Below are 27,140 nucleotides of genomic sequence, written 5' to 3'. Positions count from 1 at the left end.
ATGACACTGGTTACAACCACCTGAAATACAAAATACTAAATACTAATCTTGTGTTGCTACATTATATACTGGTAATACAGACTGAAATAAAACATCAACCTTTCTAATAACAAATATATTAACAATAATAACTATATTATACATATATTGACAATGTAATATATAAATCAAAACACAATAACAGTGGTAGTGGGTGGTGTAACGGTCAAACAGGACCAAAAAGCCACTAACTTACAATTAACCACTACACACTGCGCTAAGTAAATGTATTAGTAGAAAATCCAAAGCAAAAGTCCGTGTGAATAGCACAAAGTTCTTACAACTAAAAGTTACTAATATTCCCTAAATTGAACTCGTCTAGAGTGAGATACGTACACGACAAGAACGCTACGGTTACCAAAAATTAAGTATCTCATCTAGCAAAAATACTAATTATTATATAATTGATTTATATAAATGAGCTGATTTATATAAATTGATAGGTAGAGAAATAGTAGATCTAAATGATGATTACCGCTTATATTGGTCAAGAGTTGACTTAAAAGAATGGGGCGCGGGAGGTGTAGGCCTAATAGTAAAAACAGAAAAGACAAATAACATAATAGGTGAAAGATATATAAACGAAAGATTATTGGTAGTGGAAGTAAAACTAGATAATACAAATATAACCAGCATAATCGTAGCATATGGGCCAAATGATAATGCCAAAAAAGAGGAAAAAGATGAATTCTTTGAAATATTACAAGCAGAGATGGACAACGAAGGAGAAAATATTATATTAATGGGAGACCTAAATGGTAGGGTAAGAAGAGACAATAAAGGGATTGAACGATACTTAGGGCAACATGGAGAAGAAATGAAAAATGATAACGGAAACAGAATCATAGATCTATGTATAGCAAATGATATGGTTATAACGAATTCAAAATTTATGCACAAAGACATACACAAATATACTAGAGAAATCTCATCGAGAAAAGAAAAATCCATAATAGACTATTTCCTAATAAAAAGAAAAGACCTAAAGATGATAAAAGACGTAAAGGTAAAAAGAGAGGCTGAAATAAGCAGTGACCATTACTTGCTTATAATGGAACTAAAGGTGTACACACATAACACAACAGAAAAAAGAAAGAAGATAACTAAAGAAAAAATAAAAAGCTACAAATTAACAGAAATAGATAGTAAAGAGGAATACCAGAAGAAGTTAACCAAACAGTTCGAGACTATAAAGGCAATTAACACAGAAATAGAAAATAAATGGAAGCAATTTAAGGAAATCATATTGAAAACAGCAAAAGAAGTATGCGGAACAACTAAAATCACAAACATATATTCGAAGAAAAGTAAATGGTGGACAGCGGAAATACAACGTAAAGTGAAAGAAAAGAAAAAAGTATGGAAAATGTATCTAAAAACCAAATCGGAGGACGATTTCGAAAAATATAAAATGGCCAGAAACGACATTAAACAAGAAATTAAAACGGCAAAAAAGAAGTCTTGGGAAGATTTTGGACACAAAATGAATGAAAACTATTTTAATAACCAAAAATTGTTCTATGTTACATTGAAACAGCTAAGACAAAAGAAAACACATAGATTAAGAAACATAAGAGATAAAGAAGGAAATATATTAACTACAGAAAGAGAAATAATGCAAAGATGGAAGCAGTACTTTGAAGAACTAACAGAATGGAAACAATATCAACATGAAAGAGAGGAAGACATGATCGAAAATACAGAGGAAATGCAGCAAATAACAAAAGAGGAAATTGCAGAAGCCATTGACAAATTAAAATTGGGAAAATCTCCAGGCCAAGATGAAATCACAGCTGAAATGTTAAAGTACATGAGTGAAAATTCAAAAGAAAAATTCCGAGAACTACTAAATGAAATAATCACAGCAAAGGAAATACCATCTGATTGGAAAACAGATATAATAGTACCACTATTTAAGAAAGGAGACGCAAGAAATTGCGAAAATTATAGGGGTATTACATTGACAAGCGTTCCTGCCAAAATATTCAATAGAATAATTGAAAAAAGGCTAAGGGAAAAACTAGAAATAAAACTAGAAGAATCCCAGCATGGCTTCAGAAAAGGAAGGAGTACCCAAGATCTGATATTCATATTGAGACAAATAGGAGAAAAACTATTGATGAAAGGCAAAGAGATACACATATGCTTTATTGATCTGAAAAAAGCTTTTGATAGAATAAGAAGGGAAGATATATGGAAATGTTTAAAGAAAAATGGAATAGAAAAGGATATGATAGAAATAATTAAAGCCTTATATAAAAATAATAAAATAAAAATAAGGACTCACAATCAAGAATCTGATGAATTCCAGGCAAAGATAGGACTAAAACAAGGCTGTGTACTAAGTCCATTACTTTTCTCAATGGTACTAGATGACGCAATAAAGCAATGCAAGGAGAAATCTAAAGACATGATATTGGGAAAATGGAAAATGAACAATGTACAAATACAAGAATTACTATTTGCAGATGATATGGTATTGTTAGCTGACACGGAAGAGAAACTGCAACAAATAATAAACACTTATATAAAAGAACTAAGAAAAATGAACATGGAAATAAACACAGATAAAAGTAAAACAATGGTTTTGCCAACTACAAAAAAAGTGATAAAAATTAAGGTAGAAGGACAAGTTTTGGAACAAGTAAACAGCTACAACTACTTAGGTACAATTATTGAAGAAGATGGTAAAATAGATAAAGAAATAAACAATAAAATAGGAAAAGCAGGGACAATTTATAATACATTAAGAAATACGTTCTTTGGAAAGAAAGAGGTACCCAAAGAAGTCAAAACACAAGTGTACCAAAAAGTGGTTCGACCATCAACCGTCTATGGGAGTGAGTCGTGGACGCTAACAAAGAACAACAAAAGAAAAATCAAAGCTACAGAGATGAGATTCTTGAGAAAAATAGAAGGGGTCACACGAAGAGACAAAATAAGAAACGACACAATAAGTCAAGCTCTAAAGATAAAACCCATAGAGACAATTATAGGGGAACGACAGTTAGGATGGTTGGGCCACATCCACAGACTAAACGACACAAGAATAACGAAAAAAGTATATGAAGTCAGAGTACAAGGGAAAAATAAAGTAGGTCGCCCAAGAATGAGATGGGAAGAACAAGTTAGACAAGAAGCAGAGAAGAGAGGACTGCAATGGAGTATGGTAAAACAATTGGCTCAAAATAGAACAGCATGGAAAAGAAGTATCAAAGAAGCACCACAAGATTAAAACATATGGACAGAAAAATGGGTCAAATAAGTAATTTATATTTATTAAAATTGTATTGTTAAAATAAAAGTTTTGTATAATTATTAAAATGTATTGAAATGTAGATATTGAACTAGTTGTAAACAGCCCAACACCGAAAGGTACGAATGGGCTTAACTGATTAAATAAATAAATAAATAAATAAAATAAATGAGCTGGTCAGTGACTCTTTATATACAATGTAAATGTAAAACCCTACTAGACATATTCCCTATTTTAAAACCTCGACAAAATTTTACCCCCGATTCCCTATTAAGTTTTAAGATACAATGATTTATAATTATTATTAAAAGAAAGACCTGATTTTATTTATTTAAGCAAATTATTAATTATATAGAACCAAAGAAAGAAAAAACAACGACCTAAAAACCCTATCTATCAAGAAATATGTACCTAGTTTAACTCGATTGTATGCATACAAGAAGTTTACACTGCAAGCAACTAGAGAGTACCCAAAATATGTAAATAATAAAAGAAAACAACTTATCTTAACCACAGTTCCTATTTAAAAAATGTTGAAGTCCAGATAGGAATGAATTTCCTCTTGGCACGGCAAAAACTAGTGGGCTGCTGTGGTGATAAATCCAATCGTGGCTGTTGTGAAATGGGTAATATCCAAGATATCCAATTAAAAGTAACTCTAGGGGTAACCCATGCCCAAGTTGCTTACAGTTACTGGCACATAGTTACATAAAGTAGTTTTCCCAATTTACATAGAGTGACTAGACTAAGTGTCTATGTGACTAAGTGACGACGTAACTAAGTGACTAAGTGGCGGAATCTACAATAAAGTTTATTGTTTTGTTTTTTTGACTTTTTATAAGCTTTGTCGATAAAATTGTACAATTTTCCATGACAACAAAGCATATTTCTATTGTATTTTATTCTATAACTTTTAGCTTAAATTAAATTCAGAAAACGGTGTTGAAAAAGGCCTGGTACGACGCTTTAAAAAATAGTTAAATTACGAGCAGTGGTTCCTGGGGTATAGCCAGTCAAAGTTGGCCAACATTTGCGGCGAAGTTATAAGCAATATAATAGGATAGCACTATAATAACCTTTAAGGATTATATTTTTAGTTAGGAGCTCTTTCTCGATAAAAATTTTCATATCTTCAAGGTATCCATAACATACAGAGTGGTGCAAAGCGCAAATGAAAGGAATAATTTTTTTATTTCGTAAGCTGGCGACTTTTTACGACTATTTGGTAAATAAACATTTTTTTCCTGTTTTCTGGCAACAGCAAAATGTATTTTAAATGAAATAATTACATTAATTCTTTTTTCTGTCAGCTAATGTAAATAAAAATTTTTTGAATACCGTTTATAAATAATTATGCTAATGTTTATATTAGTTAGTACACGACCAATATTCTTATTTAAACAAATCAGCGATTACGTCATCACGCCCATATGGATAAAGTCACTACTATAATATATTATGTCAAAAATCAAAAAGTTCATTCACGAAATAATGAGTTTATTTCATTTGCCTTTGCCACACTGGTCTTTTTGTCTAGTAGTGTGGCCCGCTAGGCTTTATTTGAGCTTGGCAATTTCTGTCGTGATATTCTCGACTTTTGCTATTCATATTACCCAGTAGTTCCTCTTTTTATCTGATGGTCGAATACCAATTATTGCTCTTTCCATTGCCGTTTCTGTTGTGGCTGGTCTATTTAATGTTGGAACGGCACCATACAACATTGGAAACATTACAAAGGTAGACGACCATAGCCGGAACAAATTATTATGTTGCTCACTCATTCTTTCTGATTCCCTCAATTTTCTCTGGCATTCTCCAGTTTTATCTGACACCTTCCATTTGTTCTGACTCTTATTTTTTTTTTCAATTTTATTTTATTTTATAACTTGAGAGGGTCATTGATTTGGCTACTATTTTGAAATATTTCTAGAAGTCTAAGGAAGAAGATTTTTACAATATCTCATCAGATATCAAATTTTATTAGTTGTATACGAAGTGTGTAATCAAATTTTATTTTTCTTATCTTTACGGGGGGTCAATAGTAGTGTAAATTTAAAATATCGACTGAATTCCATCGTTGCGTTCGCCGCCATCTTGATTTTAAACGAGAACTGTTTTTGCTCAAAATCTCCGTCATTTTCAACTTTTCGACAAAAATTATATGAACTAAAATTGTTGAAAATACGATTTTCTATAATTTCGTTTATTATAATTTTTTTCGTACGGTCGATATTTTCCGAGTCATGGGGGAAATAGTGACAATTAGAGCATAATTGTTCGTTGTTGTTGTTGTTCGTTCAACAACAACAACGAGCTTTATCAACTTTATAAGGAAACTCCCCTGTCAAACTTCATTAGATTACAAAGATTGCAATGGGCCGGACATGTGATAAGAATGGGAGAGGATAGGCTACCAAAACGAGCACTGAATGCTAGAATGCAAGGAAAGAGACCAGTTGGGAAGCCACGAAAGCGCTGGGAAGACACAGTAAACAGCGACGCACAAGCCCTTTTAGGAGTCCGTGTATGGAGAAGAGCAGCCACAGACAGGCAAGGATGGAGGCAAAAAATAAAGGAGGCCAAGGCTCAATTTGGGCTGTAGTGCCGTAGAAGAAGAAGAAGAGCATAATTGTTAAATTATCTCGTTTATTATTAGTTTTGAAACAAATAAAATATAAAGAGAATTAAATTTTGTACAATTTTCATTTCCCTCATTTTTTTGATAACATCAATACAGTTGAGTCCGCGAGTCTTTACCCGTGCGTCATCATTTAAAGCATACGAAATAAGTCGGAAATCTATTTCACGCAACAAGTGACAGAAAGTGGCTACTGTTCCGATTACAGGTTTTATTATAAAATTTGATGTTATCAAATATATAGAATGTCAAATGTAAGTTTTGCTTCAACATTTTTGTGCAGAATTACAGCTACATTCGAAGTAGCTTAATAAATTCTATTATTATTATTATTATTGATTAATAAATAAATAAACAATTTATAAAAAAATTCAATAACATATTTTATTTTTGTTATTTTATTCACTTTGACGGAAATCTAAACACAATCATTTCTTTACTGTGTGAATGACGTTAGCTTTGTATGTTTTAAATATTAATTGCCTAAATATAATTATTTTCCTTAAAATTTCAAAGCCCAATATAAAATTAGTTGTGAAAACAACTGTTTGTGTAATATAAAGAAACTTCAAAACGCAAAAATTCGACAAAAACGGCAAAAAATTCAACTGACTGACAGCCACAAAAGTAAACAAAGCAGAAACGTCAAACAAATTGTGCTTAAAATATGAAAACATACCGAATTTTTTTTTGTACCTATCTCTTTTCAATGCACTGAGTCTAGATGGTTCATAAAAATAACATGTGTTTTTACTTAATAACAAACGGCAGCTGGTTTGTCATGAGTTTCATGCGTGGAAGAGAATGATGCTAGATAAAAATTATGTGTTTTATCTCGCCAGGTATTAATGACGCACGGGTAAAGACTCGCGGACTCAACTGTATTTAAGGTAGTACGTATGCAATGCGGGCTTAAGACCGGATTGATTTTATAGCAATTGTTTTTGTTCAATATCTGCGCCATTTTCAACTTTGCGACAAAACGTGTAGGGACTGAAATTGTTGCAATTAAGCTTTACTACAATTTTTCAAGATAACCAGTGGCAGGTCGACGAGAAGGGGGGGAATGGGAAAATTCCACCCAACAGGGTCCAAAATTTAAAAAACATTGTTGAAATAAAAATATATTTTAGCTGACATGAAACTTAAAATCTCAACAGACAAATTCAAAGGGAAGTGGTGTTTCATTCGAAGTTTTAAAAATTGTATAAAATATAATTCACTTTATTTTTGTTTATGTACAATTATGTCGTAAAGTTAATAATAAATGAGACAATTCAATAATTATGCTTCCCCTCCGCTTCCACTCTTTTCCCCCGTAACTCAAAAAATATTGATCCCATAAAAAAATTGAGTAAAAGAAATTGTAGAAAATTGCATTTCAAATAATTTTAGTTCCTAGCGTTTTTGTCGAGTTGAAAACAACGGTTCTCCTTTAAAATCAATATGGCGGCTAATGCAACCGAGAAATTCAGTCGCGATTTTAAACTTACACTACCATTGATCTCCCCTAAAGGATAGAATTATAAAATTTGGGGCAGCTCGGAAACAAGATTCAATTCAATAATTATGCTCCCCCCACCAATTTTTACTGTTTTCCCTATTAACTCGGAAAACATCAACCGCATGAAAAAAATTGTTAAAAAAGAAATTGTAGGAAATCATATTTGGAACAATTTTAGTTTAAAATGGCGTACATATTGAACAAAACAATTGCTATAAAATCAGTCAGCTCTTACGCTCGCGCCATTACCGCCTACGTACTACCTTAAATATTTCATTTTAGCAAAAAAACGAGAAAGATCAAAATTGTGTGGAATTTAATTCTCCCTATCTTTGTACAGATACATTTTTGTCGTAAAACTAATAATAAGAGTTAATTCAATAATTATGCTCTAACTGTCACTATTTTCCGCCATAACTCGGAAAATATCGATCACACAAGAAAATTGTAATAATAGAAATTATAGAAAATCACATTTTCAACAATTTTGTTTCTTATATTTTTTGTCGAAAAGTTGAAAATGGCGGAGATATTGAGCAAAAACGGTTCTCGTTTAAAATCAAGATGGTGGCTAACGCAACAGCGGAATTCAGTCGAGATTTTAAATTTACACTATTATTGACTCCTCCTAAAGATTAGAAAAATAAAATTTGGGGCAGCTCCTAATGCATGGTTCGGCCTGTTATTCATCTAACCCGACTGGATTATAATTCGATTCAGTCATTTTTGATCTGTTATAAAAAAATATAACAAAATAAAATGACGTTTACTGAACGTCATTCAATGATATCGAAGTACTTGACAGACTACGTGACGTTTACTGAACGTCATTCAGTGATATCGAAGTACTTGACAGGATTTTATAAGATTAGATTTTAAGTGAGATTTTAATTTGTTTACGTCTGATTGACACAATGCTTTTTATGTGTAAGCAGGGTGGCGTAAACACTTGTCTTTGGGTAAATAGTATTTTGTTTACTCATAAATTAAACAAGAATTTTTTGGTACCATGTTTTACCTGTCACCATACAATTTTGAGTCATGTGTACCTGCCTGGTTTGTTACGGGAATAAATTATAAATACTTTTAAGTTATATTCATCGAACTAATGATTCGTAATGATATGGTTTAAAATCACAAAGAGTTGATTTAAAACATTCACGTAACTATCTAATCGTCTTGCTTGAATAGTTCAACAAATATCAAGCGCATTGGTAATTTAACACAATGCAACAGTAATAAAATGGTAACAATCATAGCTGGAATATACTAAACTGAAGCAATACAATGTCGAAAGTAATAATTGCATTACTCGAGGCTATCTACTTGGTTTCCTTTTTCTTTTATCATTAAGAAGATCAATTGGGTTGTTTTCAATGGATTTTAAAGGCCGATAAGGTTGATGGTAAATACTACGCTGATGCAATAACTAATAGGAAATATAAGCTTTACTTGTTAAAGTCGTGTAAAAAAGTTATCTCTTCATTAGCTACAACTCTCTTTCTACGGACTCTAGAGACGTCATACATACATTATAAGTTTTATAATACGGCTGAATTTGGAAAACGATTTGCTAAATAATTAAATATTTGTTATATTTATGCAGAAAATATATATATTTTTGTACATACCCATACCGGTAGGAAACACGTATTAAAATTTTTATTCTATAATATGCGTTGGGCTATTTCATTTTAGTGTACAAAATATTGTACGCCAGGAAAATACCATACTATTTATTATTTGGGGCTTTTCACTGGATGATGCACTTGGTATGTTGGAGAATTATGAAAATTTAGTAGCATTGTAGACAGTATTGCTTTGGAGTCTCCAGTAAAGGCATGTGATGCATTGAACATGACGAAGACTGATGATAGAGATATAAAGGCAATAAATAATTTACCTGGCTTGCAATTATAACCTCGTTCTGAAATATATGTGCAAAATAATGACGAAGACATGTTACCAATTCTCAATAAAACATTTCATTCACAGAGCTGAGAGATAAATGGACAGTTAAAGGATCAAAGAAAAAATACATATCACTAGGTAAAAGAAAACATGCAGAGAGAAGGTCAATGTATTGGTGAAAAAAGAACTTCCAAAATATGATTCTAAGAGTTCCGCTGAATGTTTTTCACTTTTCGTTGATTAGTAACTTATACTAAAGCTTATACCGTCAGCAACTAATCGATATGCTTCACAGAAGAATCGCCAACAAGAAGTTCGGGAGTATGAGGTCAAAGCTTTTCTGGGTACTCTACTATTGAGCGGTTATGTCAACCTTCCTTGGAGAGAATGTTTTGGCAACGTGAAAAGGATCCTAGAAATCGACTTCAAGCTGTAACAGATGCCCTTACTTACAAAATTCGATCAGTTATAATTTAGAAGACGCTAATTTAGATTAGGTCGTCCATCTGCCAATGAAAACGTCTAAATTTACTATGATCGACTAGGCCATTTAGTGATTCCACAGGAAAAAATAACTCGATAGTATCAAAATGCAACGTATGCTTAAATTTCAAACGTTTTGTTTTATACTATACCCAAACCTAATAGTAGGTTATGTGCCTGGTGTACCATATTTTGTACAGCATTTTTTTTACTTACTTTACATAAATATTTTGTTTTAATGACAAATATGTTTTTGTTACCTTACATAACAGCTAAATTTGAAGTGTGACGAAAATATATTAAAATATATTTTAAGGTAAGTTTTAGGCATATCTGGGATACATTACGATATTTGCATATATATTTCATACGAGTGACGTCATTCATATGGACGTAATGACGTAATCGATGATTTTTTTAAATGAGACTGGGGGTCGTGTGATATCTCATTTTAAAGGGTATTCAATTCTGTATTCAGTAATATAAATATTAACATAATTGTTTATACAGTGTCCAAAATTTTTTTTTAATTAAATTAATTAACAAAAAGGAAGAATGAGAAATACATTTTATTATTGTCAGAAAACAGAAAAAATATTTATTTGACAAATAAGCATTGTTTTTCGTTTAAATTCAATGTTCAAACCAGCTCCCGCCAACCATTTGCCTCTTGGAAGTTTGAACATTTATTTTTAGCGAAAAGCAATGCTTATTTGTCAAATATTCTTTTTCTCATGATCATCTTTCAGTGCGTCACAGTTTTTCGATTTCTCTCTAACACATTAAATTGTATGTGACAGAAAAAAAGGCACGTCTTTGAATACTTTGGTAATTATTCTAGTTCGGTGATTATTCTAGTTGTCGATAGATGGCGCCATAACCAAAAAAGAATTATTAATTAAATAAAATAATAATATTATCAATATAATCTGTACAATTTATAAGACTATACAAATGAAAGAAAATACCATTTTATAAATGCAATAGACACAATTGATTTGGTTTTATTCCAAATTGAAAATAAAATTTGACAACTGTTAGATTTAACAAAAATGTCACGTTAGAATAAATGTCATAAATGTGTATTATCACGGACTTACCTTTTTTTCTATAATTTGTGACGCACTGAAAAATGTTCATGAAAAGGAGAATAAACAGTTTTTTTCTGTTTCTGACAGCAGTAAAATGTATTTTGAATTAAATAAATTACATACATTCTTCTTTTTTGTCAATTAATTTAATTTAAATTTTTTTTTACATTGAATATAAACAGTTATGGTAATATTTATATTACTGAATGCAGAATTGAATATCCTTTTAAATGAGCTATCGCACGACCCCTAGTCTCATTTAAAAAAATCATCGATTACGTCATCAGTTCCATATGGATGACGTCACTCGTATAAAATATATGCCAAAATATCGTAATTTAAAAATAAAAATCGACCTGTTTCGGGATTTTTCCTTAAAGTCGCCGGTTTACGAGATATCGAATTTATTCCAGACATTTGCACCATACTGTATAATCTATATTTTTGCTAGGTTTATTCTTTTTGGGAAAATACTTATTTTTTGAGTTATTTCCGAACACCTTTTAAAAACGTGGTTTTTTTTTTGGTAAAAATTGACATATTCACTCGCAAATAACTCGTAAAGTACTAGCTTAACGAAAAACCTCTATAGAATAAAAGTTGCTTAGAATTAGTCATTTTATGCATTTCTGCATTTGTTTTGAAGGTATATTTTTTCACCCCCGAGAAAGGTTGACACTCATCCCCAAGGCAAAAGCACACATTAGCACAATTCACTTTTTTCTTTGACATGTTATTAATGTATGTGTATGCCAAATTTCATGTCTATCGAAGCGCGAATATTTTACCGTGAGTGAATGGACTATTACTACTATTAACTTATCAGAAACACCAAACAACTTTTTATTCTGGTAGTTGTTAATTAATTTATCAGATTTTATATGGTTCAGAATTTCTAGTCTGTTAAATTTTGTGAAAAAAGTTATATAATATAGAGTTTTGTGAAAATAGTGTAAATAGTCAGCAGCACTATCGTTGATATTATTTCACTGTAGGGTGTTTTAACAGTATATGTATTATTTTAACTTTTCTATATTTGTGTTTTTGTACAAGAAATTTTCTGGAGCAGTGTTGTGCAATAATAATGATATATTTACCAACTACTATAAATGAACTTAAAATAACGGATCTGCAAGAGGGGTTCTCAAAAAAATATTTGACTCAATTTGCAGAAATTGTATGTAAGGATTTAATGTAAGGAATGAATTCATTCTATTTATCAAAAATTCATATACGAGATGGAATTTTACATGAATCTGATTCAATACTTTGTTTTAGATCAACAAAATGACGAAAACGAAAGTGGATCTGTCATCAATTTCAAATTTTAATTCGACGTAAGTATAAACACATTTTTTTATTAATAATTTCAAAAGTATCCAAATAACATTAATAAAACTTAACACCAAATCATCAAACATCTTTTTTTTAATGTATAAACATTTTCAATTTCTTTGCAACACAAAAATGCAGCAGCTGCATAATACTCTCGTTAAATCGGAGAGTGCAGGAAATGTATAAACATTTTCAATTCTTTTGCAACACGAAAATGCAGCAGCTGCATAATACTCTGGGTTAAATGGGAGAGTGCAGGAAGAGTCTATACCGGTTTCGGAGGTTCTTCCCCCTCATCAGTAGTCCCATATCCTCTTCTCTCCGACTTATCCACGTATCATATATTGGGCCTTTCCGAATTGCAAAGAAAGAATGGTCACGGATTAACCTAGAGCCATCTACCGAAAAACAAAATAAGTTATCAATCGAAGTAGCACAGAAAAAGACAATAAATATCGTCTCCATACCACCAGATTGACAATAGGTGGAATACTTTCTTTGGTTAAACCTCCTGAGATTTTCAAATCAAACAGGTTACCGAGGAAATAAAGATAAGAGAATTTTAAATAATTCACAACTCATCTGCTCAGCGTGGTAAGTTCCAAGAAGAAAGAATCCTTAATACACCTACAAAAGAGTAAATGAATTAAAAATGTATAAACATTTTCAATTTCTTTGCAACACGAAAATGCAGCAGCTGCATAATTCTCTGATTAAATCTGAAAGTGCAGGAAGAGTCTATACCGGTTTCGGAGGTCTTTTCCCCCTCATCAATAGTCCCATATCCTCTTCTCTCAGACTTATCCACGTATCATACTTTGGGCCTTTCCAAATTGCAAAGAAAGAAATATCACGGATGAACTAGAGCCATCTATCGAAAAACAAAGTAAGTTATCAATAGAAGTAGTACAGAAAGGCCCAAAGTATGATACGTGGGTAAGTCAGAGAGAAGAGGATATGGGACTACTGATGAGGGGGAAATGACCTCCGAATCCGGTATAGACTCTTCCTGCACTCTCCGATTTAACCAGAGTATTATGCAGCTGCTGCAGTTTCGCGTTGCAAAGAAATTGAAAATGTTTATACATTTTAATTCATTTGTCGTTGGCGATCACTAGACTTAGGCAAATATGCAAATAAAAACATATGAAATATGCGCATAAATATGCAGCATTTTACACAAAAATATGCATGTTCATCTATAAAATATGCATATAAAAATAAAAAAAATAGAAGTACCTACAGTAAAACCTGTGTTACCGGCCACCCGTACTAACGGACAGTTTAAAAATTCCCCAAACCAATTATATGTAGACTACAAAAACTGGCAATACAGGCCACCTTTCTATATCGGCCAATTATTCTTTCATTTTTAGTGGCCGTTACTGACAGGTTTTACTGTATGTATATATAAATAACTCAGAAAGTAGTATCAGAAAGTTATTACAAAATAAGCTTAGGTATTTAAGTATTTTAACAAATAAATGATATTACTTTGAATTGTGCTAACACTAAATGATTAAGGGCTGTTTAAATTTTTCTAACAAAAACTTATGGTTTCTGAGTAGGTACAATATATTTGTACATGAAAAAACTTCTTTCCACATCAACTGATGTAACTGGGGCATTTTTCAAATACCTATACGGTAATCTTTGCTTTCAAATTAAATGGTTCCTAAAATGTCCCACCTAGTACTTGAACAAAGTACTTCAGAAACGACCTGGTAACTATTTGCATAACAATTAAAATCAGGAATCTTGAAAATATCAAGATAATATGACTATGAAAGCAGGAAGATCCTCCAAATATTTACAGGAAATTCTTGGTTTTTTCGCTTTATCTAAGAAAAAATATTATGAGCCTAAATTAGAAGCACGCAACTAAAGGCTATTGTGCGAGAAAATACAGCGTTTATTTTCGGCAGTTTCAAATTGCAATTCAAAATAATATTATAAGGACAGGTGTTACTGGTATCAATTTTACAACATAATAATTGATTTCTAAAACTGACCATCCCAATAAAAATTTTTACCTAGAGGTATAAACTAGCAGATTTTGGAACCCTTATTCAAGGACAAAATTACAATCAATATCTAGAAGTATTGAAACAAAATATATTCGGATTTTCAAGCTCTTCGTTGATTTTATTTCATGAATATATCTATACACCTGATGAAATTTCAAGTTATATGCATTTTATGCATACTTTTATAGAAATATGCAAAATTTGGCATTTTTGCATATTTTATGCATAATATGCAAAATATGCAATTTGCATATTTGCCTAAGTCTAGCGATCACCATTGCGAAGTCTTCTTGATCTTGGGCAACAAGAAATAATTGTCCTGCATTTGATATCTGAATCTATTCACGAATGTTTTTAACCAAGAAACTTATTTTCTTCCTACACTTCTCCGTCCCTCTATTTTGCCTTTTATAGGAGCAGTTGTAGTCTATTATATGAATTTCCCCTCACTAGATGTCCCAGATCAGGAATTTTCTGGTGTTTAACAGTCTTTAGCAGTTCTTTATCTTTGTTGACCCTCTTTAGTACTTCCTTATTAGTTTTTATTGCTGTCCAAGGTATATTTAGCACCTCTCTATGAATCAGTGTTTCCAATGCTTCAATTCTGTTCATGATTAATACTTTTAGTGACCACTGACCACACTTCTGCACTATACAAAAGTACAATTCTAACAGCACTTAACCATTCTTTGTCTTAGTTCAAAACTGACATGATTATTGAAAATAAATTACTTCATTTTCGTATAAGTAGTTTTAGTCATTGCTATCCTGCATTTTATTTTTATGTCTGGATTTAGTTGGTCCGTTATGACATGACAGTTTCCAAATTTTCATTTTGTGAATTTTTTCAACTTGGACTTCATTTAATTAAAGCTCTGCATCTGGATGTGCGTTAGATTTAAAACTAAAAATTTCGTCTCCTACCTCATGAATACGATCAAGCAGAATTTGGAGTCCTTCAATATTGTCTGACAGAATTACTGTATCGTCTGCGTATCTAATCACATTAGGTTCTAATCAGTTCCCCGCTGATTTTTATTCTATATGGCTGTCTCTTAAGTGTCTTTTTTAAATATCTGGTCTGAGTAAACATCCAATAATGTTGGCGACAAAATGCAACCTTTTCTGACTCCTAGCTGTTTGGAGATTTCGTCGGTGTAGTTATCTAAAATTTGTACGATAGCAGTTTGATTCCTGTACAAATTTAATGACACGACTATCTTTGTCATCTATTAATATGTTTTTTAGCATCTGCATTAATTTTACTTGCTGTACTTTATCAAATGCCTTTTTGAAGTCTCCACACGAAGCATGCAAATACATCTTTTCTCTGGTGGTGACATTTTTGTAATAGGATATTTAGCGCAAAAAGTGCCCCCCTGTGTCCCATATTTCTATAACTAAATAGTGATGTTGAAAAAGTAACTATTCGTTACAAAGTACTCTTTACTACGAATACTGAAAGTAACGATTACCATACAGAGAGGTAAATAGGGATGTTCACAAAAACTTTAATAGTCATTTTAAACATGTAAAACGATCAAAAAACACCCTAGGAATAATTGTCTAAAATATTAAGACAATTAAAAAAGCCTTTCTATGAAAAAACTTCATTAGAAATCTAGCATTATTTTAAATTTCAAGAAAGCGCTTTTGACGTCACTAGTCGTACTCATATACTCCAGCGCGCGCAATGTCCACAGTATTCTTTCTCTTTGGGTAGCTACTTGACGTTAGTTCAGGTCATTTTATTTTGTATTTTGTTCTCTTATTGTTTTATCAGGGCTAACGTGGAGTTTTATGGTGAATTTGTTTAGTTTAAAATGGATAGACTGTTTCTAAGGACATATTTTGGGTGGTACAAATAAATAAAGAAAATGAAAGGTTTTAAAATAGCTGATTCGCTTAACCTACGTACTGTACATGTAACAATGGTGTCTGATTTCTTGTCATCTTGTAAAGAAATAAATCAACCACAGAGTAGCGGAATGTTTATTTTAATAAGGTACAGGGGTGAAAAAAAAAAGACAAAATTTAGTGTGATTTTTAATTTCAAATAATTCGTTCAAAGGGAACTGTTTGTTTATTCAAATGGACTTTCGGCCCTCAGTAATAATGTAATCTTTAATTCTGCGTTCAAATTGTTAAAAAATATTTATTGGTCTTCTCAGGATTCGAAAAAATTCTGCCCTACTAATTTAAATGATGTCTAGTTTATAGGGTCTGTCGATAATAAATAGGTACCTACTTTATTACTGTTATGGACACCAAGTCTTTTAAACCTTCAGACAAATTGAAAGATCATATCTATGTAGGTACTTTTTATTCTTGTACAAATTTTCTTGTTAACCCATTTCGTTGCCTGGATATTTATAAACAGATATTGAGTCCAAAATACGAAGTTTTCGACTGTAGGTATTAAGAATTTTTATAATTTATTTTTTTATAACCAAGCTAACTTAGATTTAAAATTATATCATAGAATTGGGTAAAAATGAGTACTTAATTTAAAAACCCATTTATTTAGGAAAAGATCCATAACTCACAATAAAGAAGTGATCTTCGCAAGAGAAAAGCTTGGTTTTATTGATACATATACTTCTTTTTTACGTTTCTTTTTACGATTCAAATTAGCTGGAACTGTAATAAAAATCTTGTCAGAATTGTTTTTAGAGGTATTTATACACCAAGGAACAAAACTCCACTTATTTGGTTTCATTTTTACTAATTAAATACGTAAAGAACTGCACACATTCAAATACACTTCGTAAATAAGTATACAAAACTAGTCGTCGATCAAAGACGATACGACTGCTGACGTCACAGACCGTAGCCTCGCTGCAGGGTACCGTTTTTCTAGCCTCCAAGAAAATCAACATTATGAACTCATTTATCTTAAAAAATATATATTTTTAAACAGTTTTATGATTGTTACGTTTTTATATACCTTATAATCTATTGAATTTAACTATATTTAAAAACTAGTGAACATCCCTATTGTTTTTGATTACTTTGATTACTTTGATTACTCTGATTACTTCTTAACTTCGTACCAATCGTATCAGAGCGAGTACCTATTTTGATTTTGAGTATTGTATCTACTCGGCTGTTATCGGTTGATATCTGAGTCGGACCGGTATTCCACGAGTATTCGGTATCAGTACAGTTAATTAAAATTTTATCTATGAAGGGCCAAATCCGACACCTGAAAGGGTATAAGAAAGGGGAGAAAGAAAGAAAGAAAAGTTAATTCCTTAGTTCTTCTGGATCTTCTAATTGGTCTCCGATGTTGTTTATTCTATTGTTAAATTATTTTTTAATGTTATATTTTATGTTTATATCGTCAAAGTTACAGTACATTAGTTGTTGGTTTTTGTCGCTGGATTCGTTTTAACCATAGTTTAATGTCTTCTATAAGTGGTTGATGATCAGTTGGGAAATGTACTTACTTTTTTGACGGCATTTCGAAAGCGCTCACTTACAAGTAGTCTATTTCATTTCTTGAAGAGCGAGGGTTATTGCCATCATAAAATTGGGCTTTCCAAGTATATAGTCGTCGCTTGGATAGTTTGTACTAAGTGTGTGCAATGATTATGTCGTTTTCTTTACAAAATTCATACAATCTCTGTCCTCGATCGTTAGGTTGTCCAAGACAATACAGTCTGACCTTGTCGAGCTTCCCAAATTATTGCACATGTATCTATAAAATTTTGTGTTTATTAAGTTTCTGTAAAATGTCTACTATTTGAGTATTCGCGGTGTGCAAGTACTTGGAAGGGAATTGAGAAATGATCGTGCGCGAATAGCGGAGAAATATTGCAACTTTCTTAAATAATTCATATTGTCAATTGAAATTGTCAAATTGACGTACATTTCATATCTACTGTCATTGAAGAAGAAAAATTATATGTTGCTCCACAATATTGATATGATATGCAATTATTATATAAAGGTAAATTTAATTAATTATATTTTGCTTGAAGTACTGCATTTTAATAACTAATTTTATTTACTACATACAATTGTTTACGTTTTAATAACATAACCTGAATCTTATTTTTTCTTCTTATTATTTATTTGGACTATGGCCTTGACAATTATCCAGTAACCAGGACTAATATAATAGGCCAATATAATTAAAAGTGCGAATAAAGTTGCAGAGCGTAGAAATAGGTGTCGCTTTGCCGAACTTGCACGGTCCCAATAGAGCTTTTCGACTTCATCATCATATTTCCTATCTGCAGTTAGGGCATAGATTTGAAATATATTGGTTTTGAAGAGAGTATTTATTTGGAGTAAAATTATTATATCCGAGATTGCTAAGCCATAATTTATCTTATTGCTTAACTAGCAAGATATGTTTTTAATTTTCTTCTCCTTCTTGAAAATTCTCCTCTTCTCCTTCTTCTCCTTGAAAAATATATAATTGAATTAGATGAATTCCAAGAAAGAAAAAGTCCATACATAATATATTGAAAAAAATCTGAAACTGACAGCATTAATCAAACAAATGTATAACACCGAAATCTTCATAAATCTTAACCTAATTAAAACGTGAAGTATACTTTTATTTTTGAAGAAAAATAAATCAAAATAATGCTCGCTTAAACTAAGTAGATTGATAAGAAACATTCTAATCGAATATTATTTGATAATTTAAATTATGTGAATTAGAACCCAATAAAGGTAGTTTTGGATCATTAATTAAATATTTATTTCAAAAGTGTCATTGCGATTAAAGAAAACATGTTTTGGTATTATTGGTTTTAAAACAGTGTTGGACCGACATGAAAATCTACCAGAAAATACATATTCCTAAGGACATTCAGACATAGATATTAGTAGACAATACAGAACATAGCATAACTGGTATTAATTTATTCAAAATGGATAAGGGAACAAAGGGAACAAAGGCAACAACTAAAACGTATATTTGTAGGTATTTTTTAAATATCAAAGCATAAAAAATTTCTGTCTTATTTTTAGGACAACACTAACGAAAAATGACCAAAACCAACTATCAACTCAAGTTAGTGTGGAAAGTAATCTAGATCAACCTTACAATCCATATGACCACAGAACCCTTGCGCATCCAAACACGTAAGTATAAAAATAATCCACGAGGAAATTCTTGTAGCTGGTTGTATACCATAAATCACCAAGAATAATTAAATTCCGTTGTAAGAGGATAAAAGTCCCTATTCCATAATCAGTGCTTATTACTTGTATGTGGGTAAAAATTCGGTAGATATTATAAATTTTTATAGTATATGATTCAACGAGTATGTAATGAGGGCTATTACTCACGATGATGAAGTTTTCAACACGAGCCGTAGGCGAGTGTCGTAATTTATCAGAGTGAGTAATGGCCATTACATGCGAGTAGAATACTATACTTTTTATACGACCTTTTTTGATTTTAATTAGTGAAAAATATAATTATCAACTACTGGAGATTAAAATTATACTTCACAAAAATAAATTTTGTTTACCAATAAGCTGAATAATTGATTGCTTACTATTAGCAAATGCTGTCTTATACTGTAAAAAGTTTGTATTGTAAAAAGCTCCACACAACATATTCAGTTCAAGCTATATTCATTTCCTAAAAATTATTATAAGTACCTACAAGTTTTGCACGTACTGTCATTGTAATAAATAGGAAGTGGCTCTTATCGGTGGACGTATTTTATAAAGTTATAATGTACATTTATATTAATTTAACTATATATAATATAATAATATAACTATATACATAATATAATATGTTATAATACATTTAAAATATATAACTTTATAAAATAAACACAATATAAGTAAGTTTTGAATACCAATAAACATAGCAAATATGCTAATGTCACTGTCATTGAAAATAATAAACGTCAAAATTCATAATAGTAAACCAGGTATAAAAGTAAAAAATATACTGACCCAGTGTTACCCATGTTAAAAATTATTTAAAAATTTTTTTAAGTTAATTATTGATATAAATTACAATAATTATTGTGTTAAATAAACACGCTTAAGTAATTTTATTTGCAGTTTATATACAACTAATATTATTAAAAGTGACATTCGCCACTTGAACCTCACTTCAGCCGTACGTAATTATGTAATGAGCCGTGAGTACTGAACTATTACTCACGGGTAAAGTAATGGGTGTTATTATCTATTCAAAAATAGTGAATAATGATCATGTTATTAAACGGTCGTAGAAAAAATTGTTTTCCACCTACCTCTACCGAAAGTATACTTTTCCGGACCTGATTGTAGGGAGCAAAGTTGTACTTTTCCTCCCTAGGGAGGAAAAGTAAAAGTGACGTCATGGTATTTCATTCATGAAATATAACTTATTGACGCCCTGTACAATATCTATTTTCTATTACGTAAGTATTTATACATTTCAACGTTTATTTAAAAACACTCTGTATTTTGCAGAATGGTAAAAAACAGTAAATTTTTATTCTGATTTAACAATGTTTACATTAATAATTTGACTTATATTTGACAGTTGACAGTTATATTGTACCTACTTGTTAGTTTTAGTTCTAATAAATTTTGTTGGTTAGTTACATAAATAAATTAAGTAAAAATGAAAAAATGACTTGTTATGTGAGGAAGGTGGAAAAACCATATGTATAACATGGGAGTAAAGTGCCTTTTCCTCCCTTGAATGATTACTGCCCTCCGCTACGCGTCGGTAAACTTCTCGGGAGGAAAAGTAGCACTTTCCTCCCTTGTTATACAAATAGTTATTACATTATAGTATTAAATGAAATCGAGCTGTGGGTGTACAGAAGAATTCTGAAAATATCGTGGACAGAACACGTTACAAACAAAGAGGTTCTGAGAAGGATGAATAAAGAAATGGAAATCCTAAATACCATCAAAACAAGAAAATTGGAATATCTCGGACATATTACACGTGAAGAGAGATAAAGCTTGCTCCAATTGATTATGCAGGGAAAGATTCAAGGAAAGAGAAGCATAGGGCGACGCAGAATATCGTGGCTGCGCAACCTGAGAGAGTGGTACGGATGTACATCAAATGAACTTTTCAGAGCAGCCATCTCTAAAATACGAATAGCTATGATGATTGCCGACCTCCGCCGCGGAGATGGCACTTAAAGAAGAAGAAGAAGATTAAATGAAATGTGATGTTTAAAATATTCCTGGATTTAATTTCAGGCATCACAGCACTCTCCCCACGCGGGTTGCTGTATCCAAAGGATAGAACCTCCACTCAAAAAAATTTAGTTCGTAATATTGATTAACAGTGATTATTGAATTGTATTTCGTTGTAACAACAATTTAATTTGTTGTTTCAACGAACTTTTAGACATTGACGAATGTATTTGGTTATTGTCACAATTATTGAATAATAATTGTGAAAATAACTAGAGTACATTAATCAATAACACTCAATTTATTCAGCCAATAACTTAGTTTCGTATATTTAATAAATAATGTTAATTCGGCTGCCCCAAGTAGAAACACTGTACAGTGGAGCCTCGATAACTCGGATTAATCGGGACCGCGGCCGATCCGGGTTATAGAAAATCCAGGATAGCCGGAGAATATGGTAAAAATTAATAAAATACGGTATACTTACAGATAAACTCCGTTAGAATTGAAATAACATGATATATATTTATAAATATGCACAGTACCTACTCATTAAAATTACTAAAAAAAACACCAAACACAAACGTAAGCAAACGGAAGCGAACAATACAAGACACACAATACAGTCACAATGATGTAATGTTATTTAAGAACAGTGAAAACTAAAGACCATTGTTTATAAAAGAATTTTTTAAATAGTCTTTCCTAAACAATGCTAAGACAGTTTGAAATAAAAAGGAATAGGTACTACAGACAAGTGCCTGTTGTTTCTGCGGCGTGTGCTATGAGTCATTTTTAATATCGTATAGTTCAAATTACACATATACACATTATCTCTCAAATATTATATTACATACATTTTTATTGTTGAAAGGTTTGTCTGATAATTAACTATTTTGACGGGAAATACCCTAATAACACAAAACATTCCAGGAATGTTCCTAGAAGGTACACACAGGACATTAAAAACATTCCTGGAATGTCCCCAAAAGCACACGAACGTCCCTGGAAAGTCCCAGGAAAGTGCTGTGTCAGCATTTTAAACATTCCTTGAATGTCTTGTTGGAACAATCCATGAATGTCTACGAATGTTCTTTGAACATTCACAGTATATTGTTTAGACTGAATCTCTTGTTGAAACATTCCATGAATGTTCTTAGGACATTCAAAGTATATTTTTTAGACATTCTCTGAAATATATCGTCAGTGATGTGACAATACCTCCTATATGTTTTTTCATGAGTTTTGCAGGAGACGAAAAACCTTTTTTGCGGTCACCTCCTGTTTTCATACGTAAGTTTTGACTTGTTTTGTAGTAAATAGATAGTTGAATTTACTACAAAACAAATCAAAAAATATATGAAAACACGAGGTGGCCCAAACAAGTTTTTCATCTCCTACAAAATTCATGAAAAAGCAGATAGGAGGTATTGTCACATCACCGACGATATACCAGAAGTACAGTAGGAAAAATGAAAGAATACCCATGAACGAACATATAAAACACGCTGTATTTTCCTGTCACCGTGTCACACCAAAAACTGGTCAGCACAAGTACATGTAATAATTATTGTTACTTGCACTGGACAATTTTCTTTGTGACACGGTGACAGGAAAATACAGCGTGTTTTATATATTCATTCATGGGTATTCTTTCATTTTTCCGACTGTATATGTAGCCCTACCAAATAATACATCCTTGATAAATATAAACATTTTTATTGCACAAAATCTTGTCATATATTTTTTTCCATAATCATCACTACGATGACGATTCATTGTATTGAATTGTTCATTAGAATTACAATCTGGTCATAACTCTGACCAATGAGCAATTTTAATTTAACCTAAATTACTACTGTTCCTTAAAATGAAGAGCTTACCCATAGCGTCTCTTATCTAATCTAACAGGCACACAAGCACTATGCTCTGCTTTTGTAACTGCACTATTCTAACATACACGTGCACACAAGCATTATGCTCTGCTTTTCACTATCACTCAAACTAGTTCAAAAGGCTTTGTCCTCTTCAATCTTCTAGTTTGCCCAGTAGTATCCAGGAGCTGGATTTCCTCAATATTCTTGTAGGTACTTACGAAGTTGTTCCAACTTTACTCCAACTTTAAAAACAAATCCAGCTGTAAAATATTTATGTGCTTGAAGCCTTTTGTATGCTTTCATCTATAATATCTATAATAGTAATTTGGTGGAATGCACTTTATGGTAAAATCCAATTCGGACTGAATTGTATATGGATCTAAATCCCCAATTATTTTCAGCTTCAATAAATATCTAAAACAATAAAAGAAATAATGTTATTGCTTGCAAAATTCATCAATATTGATAAATATCAGAGAAAAATGAACATTGATAAAAATTGTTTGCCCTACCTTTCTCCAAACATCTGGTGTCTCCAATAATAATTTCCTTAAATAATCACTTTGCAGTGTGGTAAAGTTTATAAAGTTCACAAAATACAGCAAAGGAAATCCAAATGAATCCAAAATATGACGATAAACAGTGAAATGATGAAATGAAATTACAAACATAACCTCTGTAACCTGTATGCAATGCCAACCAGACCAGAACCAGAAGTCACGTGGTTTGGATTGCCTAAATACATATACACGCGCAGCAAATTTGAAAATAAATGCAAATTGAATAGTAAATGGCCTCTCTTAAAATATAGGACATTGGTAGTATGTTCATAGAATGTCTTGTAATAACATTCCACGAATAACTTAATCAGATATTCACCGAATGTTCCTTGAATGTCCAGTACATTCAAACATTAATAGTATAACAGTAATAGTAGAACTTTGATAGTACATTCCTGGAATGTTTTGTGTTGTTAGGGTAAGCCACAAATATATTGAAAAATAATTTTATTAACGTTTCGCGACTCCCAAATCGGGTCGTTGTCAAAATACAAAATATTGAAAATCAAAATGTTTATCTGATGAAAATCGGTCCGGGTTAGCCGAACTTCCGGGTTATCGGGGCCGACTTATCGGGGTTCCACTGTATATCCATTTTTTTTCAAAATCACTTTTATTGCATTTTTGGATTTAGGGTGTTGTTATCTACCAATTACCAAGGAAGAAAAAAATAAAAAATTAGTAGAACCACAATTTAACATTGCTAGGAAACACATTATATCACATTCCATCTTCATTTCACCAATTTAAAACACATTATATCCATATCCCCAAGTATAAACACTGTAAATACGGGATATACAGTGTTTTTATTTGGTTTTTGGGATTTACAGTGATTTACCGTGGGAATCGCATGATTTACATTTTACATTTCCAAGGCAATGTTTAGTTGTTTGTTAGTTATTGATGGTTATTGTGATAAGTGCAGTAGAAATTTGTCGTGTATAAAATATTTAAGTTTAGTGTATTAATTATTTAAAATATATTTTTAAAATTAAACCAGGTGTTACCTATTAATTATCAAATATGAATAAAAATCGAATAATATTTTGACCTGCTCAATTCAAATTTAAAACTTTCTTCTGCGCCGGAAGTGACGAGAATTTATTATAAACAATTTAATTGTGTAAGTTATTATAATTCGTAAACTAACAAATATAAATAGTCTTTACAAAATGAATTTTGTTCTTAAAAAAATCTACAAATAATGTTTGGTAAACCTTAACCAATAATAATTAGAAACACAGATGCTGCAAAAACATTGCAAAATTACAGAATTTAGTCGATTTTTCACTTGTAAGTCGGCTGAATTTTGAGTAAGATAACTTTATAATAGCCCAAATTAATAAAAAAACTACAAGCTGTCAAATTAAACTTTAATATAAATATTATAAATATATACAAAATTATAACAACAAACGAAATTTTTTTATTAAAAACTGCATAATATAATTTGTTTATATAGAGAATTTAATATAATTTGTTTAAATTTGTACCTATACAGAAATAATAGAGAAATTTATTTCTTTGATGCCTGAAAACGGATGATCGTTTTGGCGTACTTGGTCAGTCTCAGAGACACTAGTAGACAAGCTTTTCCATAACCCTGGATGACAGCAATTACATGACCCAGACACTGACCATTAAATTGTTGCAATTTGTTATATATTTGTTAAAGGAACTTGAATAAAGTATCATTTGTGGTACTTAATGTCTTTAAAAAGTCAGAAATGCTGTTACCTCTACCGAAGTGCCGAATAATAATTTCATTTTCTTTCCAAGTGTAATCCGTAGTAGAAGTAAGTTTTCGTGTGTCTCTTATCGTGAGAAAACTAATTAGTATTTTTGAAAATTTAAATGCAGTATAAAATATTACAGTATTATCGAGGGTCTGAAGTCCCTGAGAACTTCTATAATGATTATATTAATAAGTCACAGGGGTGAAAAAGAGAAAATTTAGTATGATTTTTAATTTCAAATATACCATTCAAAAGAAACTTTTTGTTTATTCTAAGGGACTTTCTGCCCTCTTTAATAATGTAATCTTTTATTCTGCGTTTAAATTTTTCAAAAATACTTATTAGTTTTCTCAGGATTCCAAAAAAAAATGAATGCGTTTAAAAATAATTCGATCGAAATTTTGCACCTGCACTCTCAAAAAGGATTAAAGTGTTATACATTTTTGGAATCACTATTTCGAACGCTTTTAAATGAGCTGTCACATGACGTACTTTCCCATTTAAAAAAAGTTACGCCTGTCACCTGAAGAGGGATCGTGTAAAGTTCGAAACATTGATGTTATAATATACTTTGATTATTTTAAAAATCAACCTGTCCGAGCGTTTTGCTTATGTGGTAAAAATAAATAAGTTAATAAGGGGGTGGGGGGAGTGTAACACTTATTCCAGTGCACTGTATAAGTGAAATCATATGAGAAATCACACAGTTTAAAGTCCATTAGGTTAAGGACAAAAAAGGAGGATTTAAAAAATTATTACTAATCAATTAATATCATACATTGGGCTAATTCATTCAGTAATTATTAATATAAATTCGTTCATAGTAGGAATGAACGAAACTGATACTGATTGTAAGAACGAATAGAATCGCTTGTAAGAAAAACCGTACTTATTGTGGGAATGAACGGAATTAATTGTAACAATAAACAGGAATAATTGTAGAAATAAACGAAATACGTTAGAAGAAATAACACTGTTATTGACACAACGAATAGGCTTCGTCGGTCAATTAACGACGTTGTTGTTTCAATAAATAATGTTCGTTTACTCAGTGAACAGAGTTCGTAATACCAATAAAGTGATATTATGGTATACATAATGAATGTTAATCCATTCAATAAACGTAATACATTGGCTCAACTAACGAAAATAATGAATTGATGAACATGGCTTTGTTGTTCCAATAAAACCAAGAATTGGACAAATTTTAAGTATTGCGTTTGTTGTCTGAATTAACATTTTTATTGATATTACGTACCTTTTTCGTCGAGTGTCATATCTTGGACTTCAAGAAGTGGCAACTTAAGTTAAAACTTTATAATTTTAAAGGTTTTTTACCTGCATATCTTGGCGGCTCAGGCATGTACTTTGACCTGTTATACTTATTTTAGGTAATAAGCAGTGATGATGGAATTGTTACTCCGAAATCATTCTGTGATGTAGCCCTTTTTAGGGATTTTTTTTACAAATATACCTTTGAAAAGGGAATTTAATTATTTTCTGTAAGTACAAATCTTCTTTTTCTATAAATATTGCTTAGCATTTCTTTTCTATA

General features: G+C 31.2%; 1 protein-coding gene across 6 annotated transcripts in view; it reads left to right on the top strand.

Moving 5' to 3' along the window:
* LOC114328093 (proton-coupled amino acid transporter-like protein pathetic) overlaps positions 1-27,140 on the top strand; it is a 275,550-nt gene that overhangs the window by 148,976 nt on the left and 99,434 nt on the right. For 5 of the 6 annotated variants that reach the window (XM_028276858.2, XM_028276852.2, XM_028276853.2 and 2 more), the window contains 2 exons: positions 12,201-12,259; positions 19,271-19,384. In XM_028276858.2, the coding sequence (XP_028132659.1) occupies positions 12,210-12,259; positions 19,271-19,384 (164 nt within the window). In that variant the 5' untranslated portion in view covers positions 12,201-12,209. Of the gene's footprint in view, positions 1-12,097; positions 12,117-12,200; positions 12,260-19,270; positions 19,385-27,140 lie in introns of those variants that run through there. The other variant, XM_028276856.2, reaches the window with a different exon arrangement.

Source organism: Diabrotica virgifera, chromosome 3 (genome assembly GCF_917563875.1).
Source record: "Diabrotica virgifera virgifera chromosome 3, PGI_DIABVI_V3a".
In the NCBI taxonomy this organism is placed as follows: domain Eukaryota; kingdom Metazoa; phylum Arthropoda; class Insecta; order Coleoptera; family Chrysomelidae; genus Diabrotica; species Diabrotica virgifera.
The sequence above is the reverse complement of the archived record's forward strand: the minus strand, read 5'-3'. Positions and strand labels throughout refer to the sequence as shown.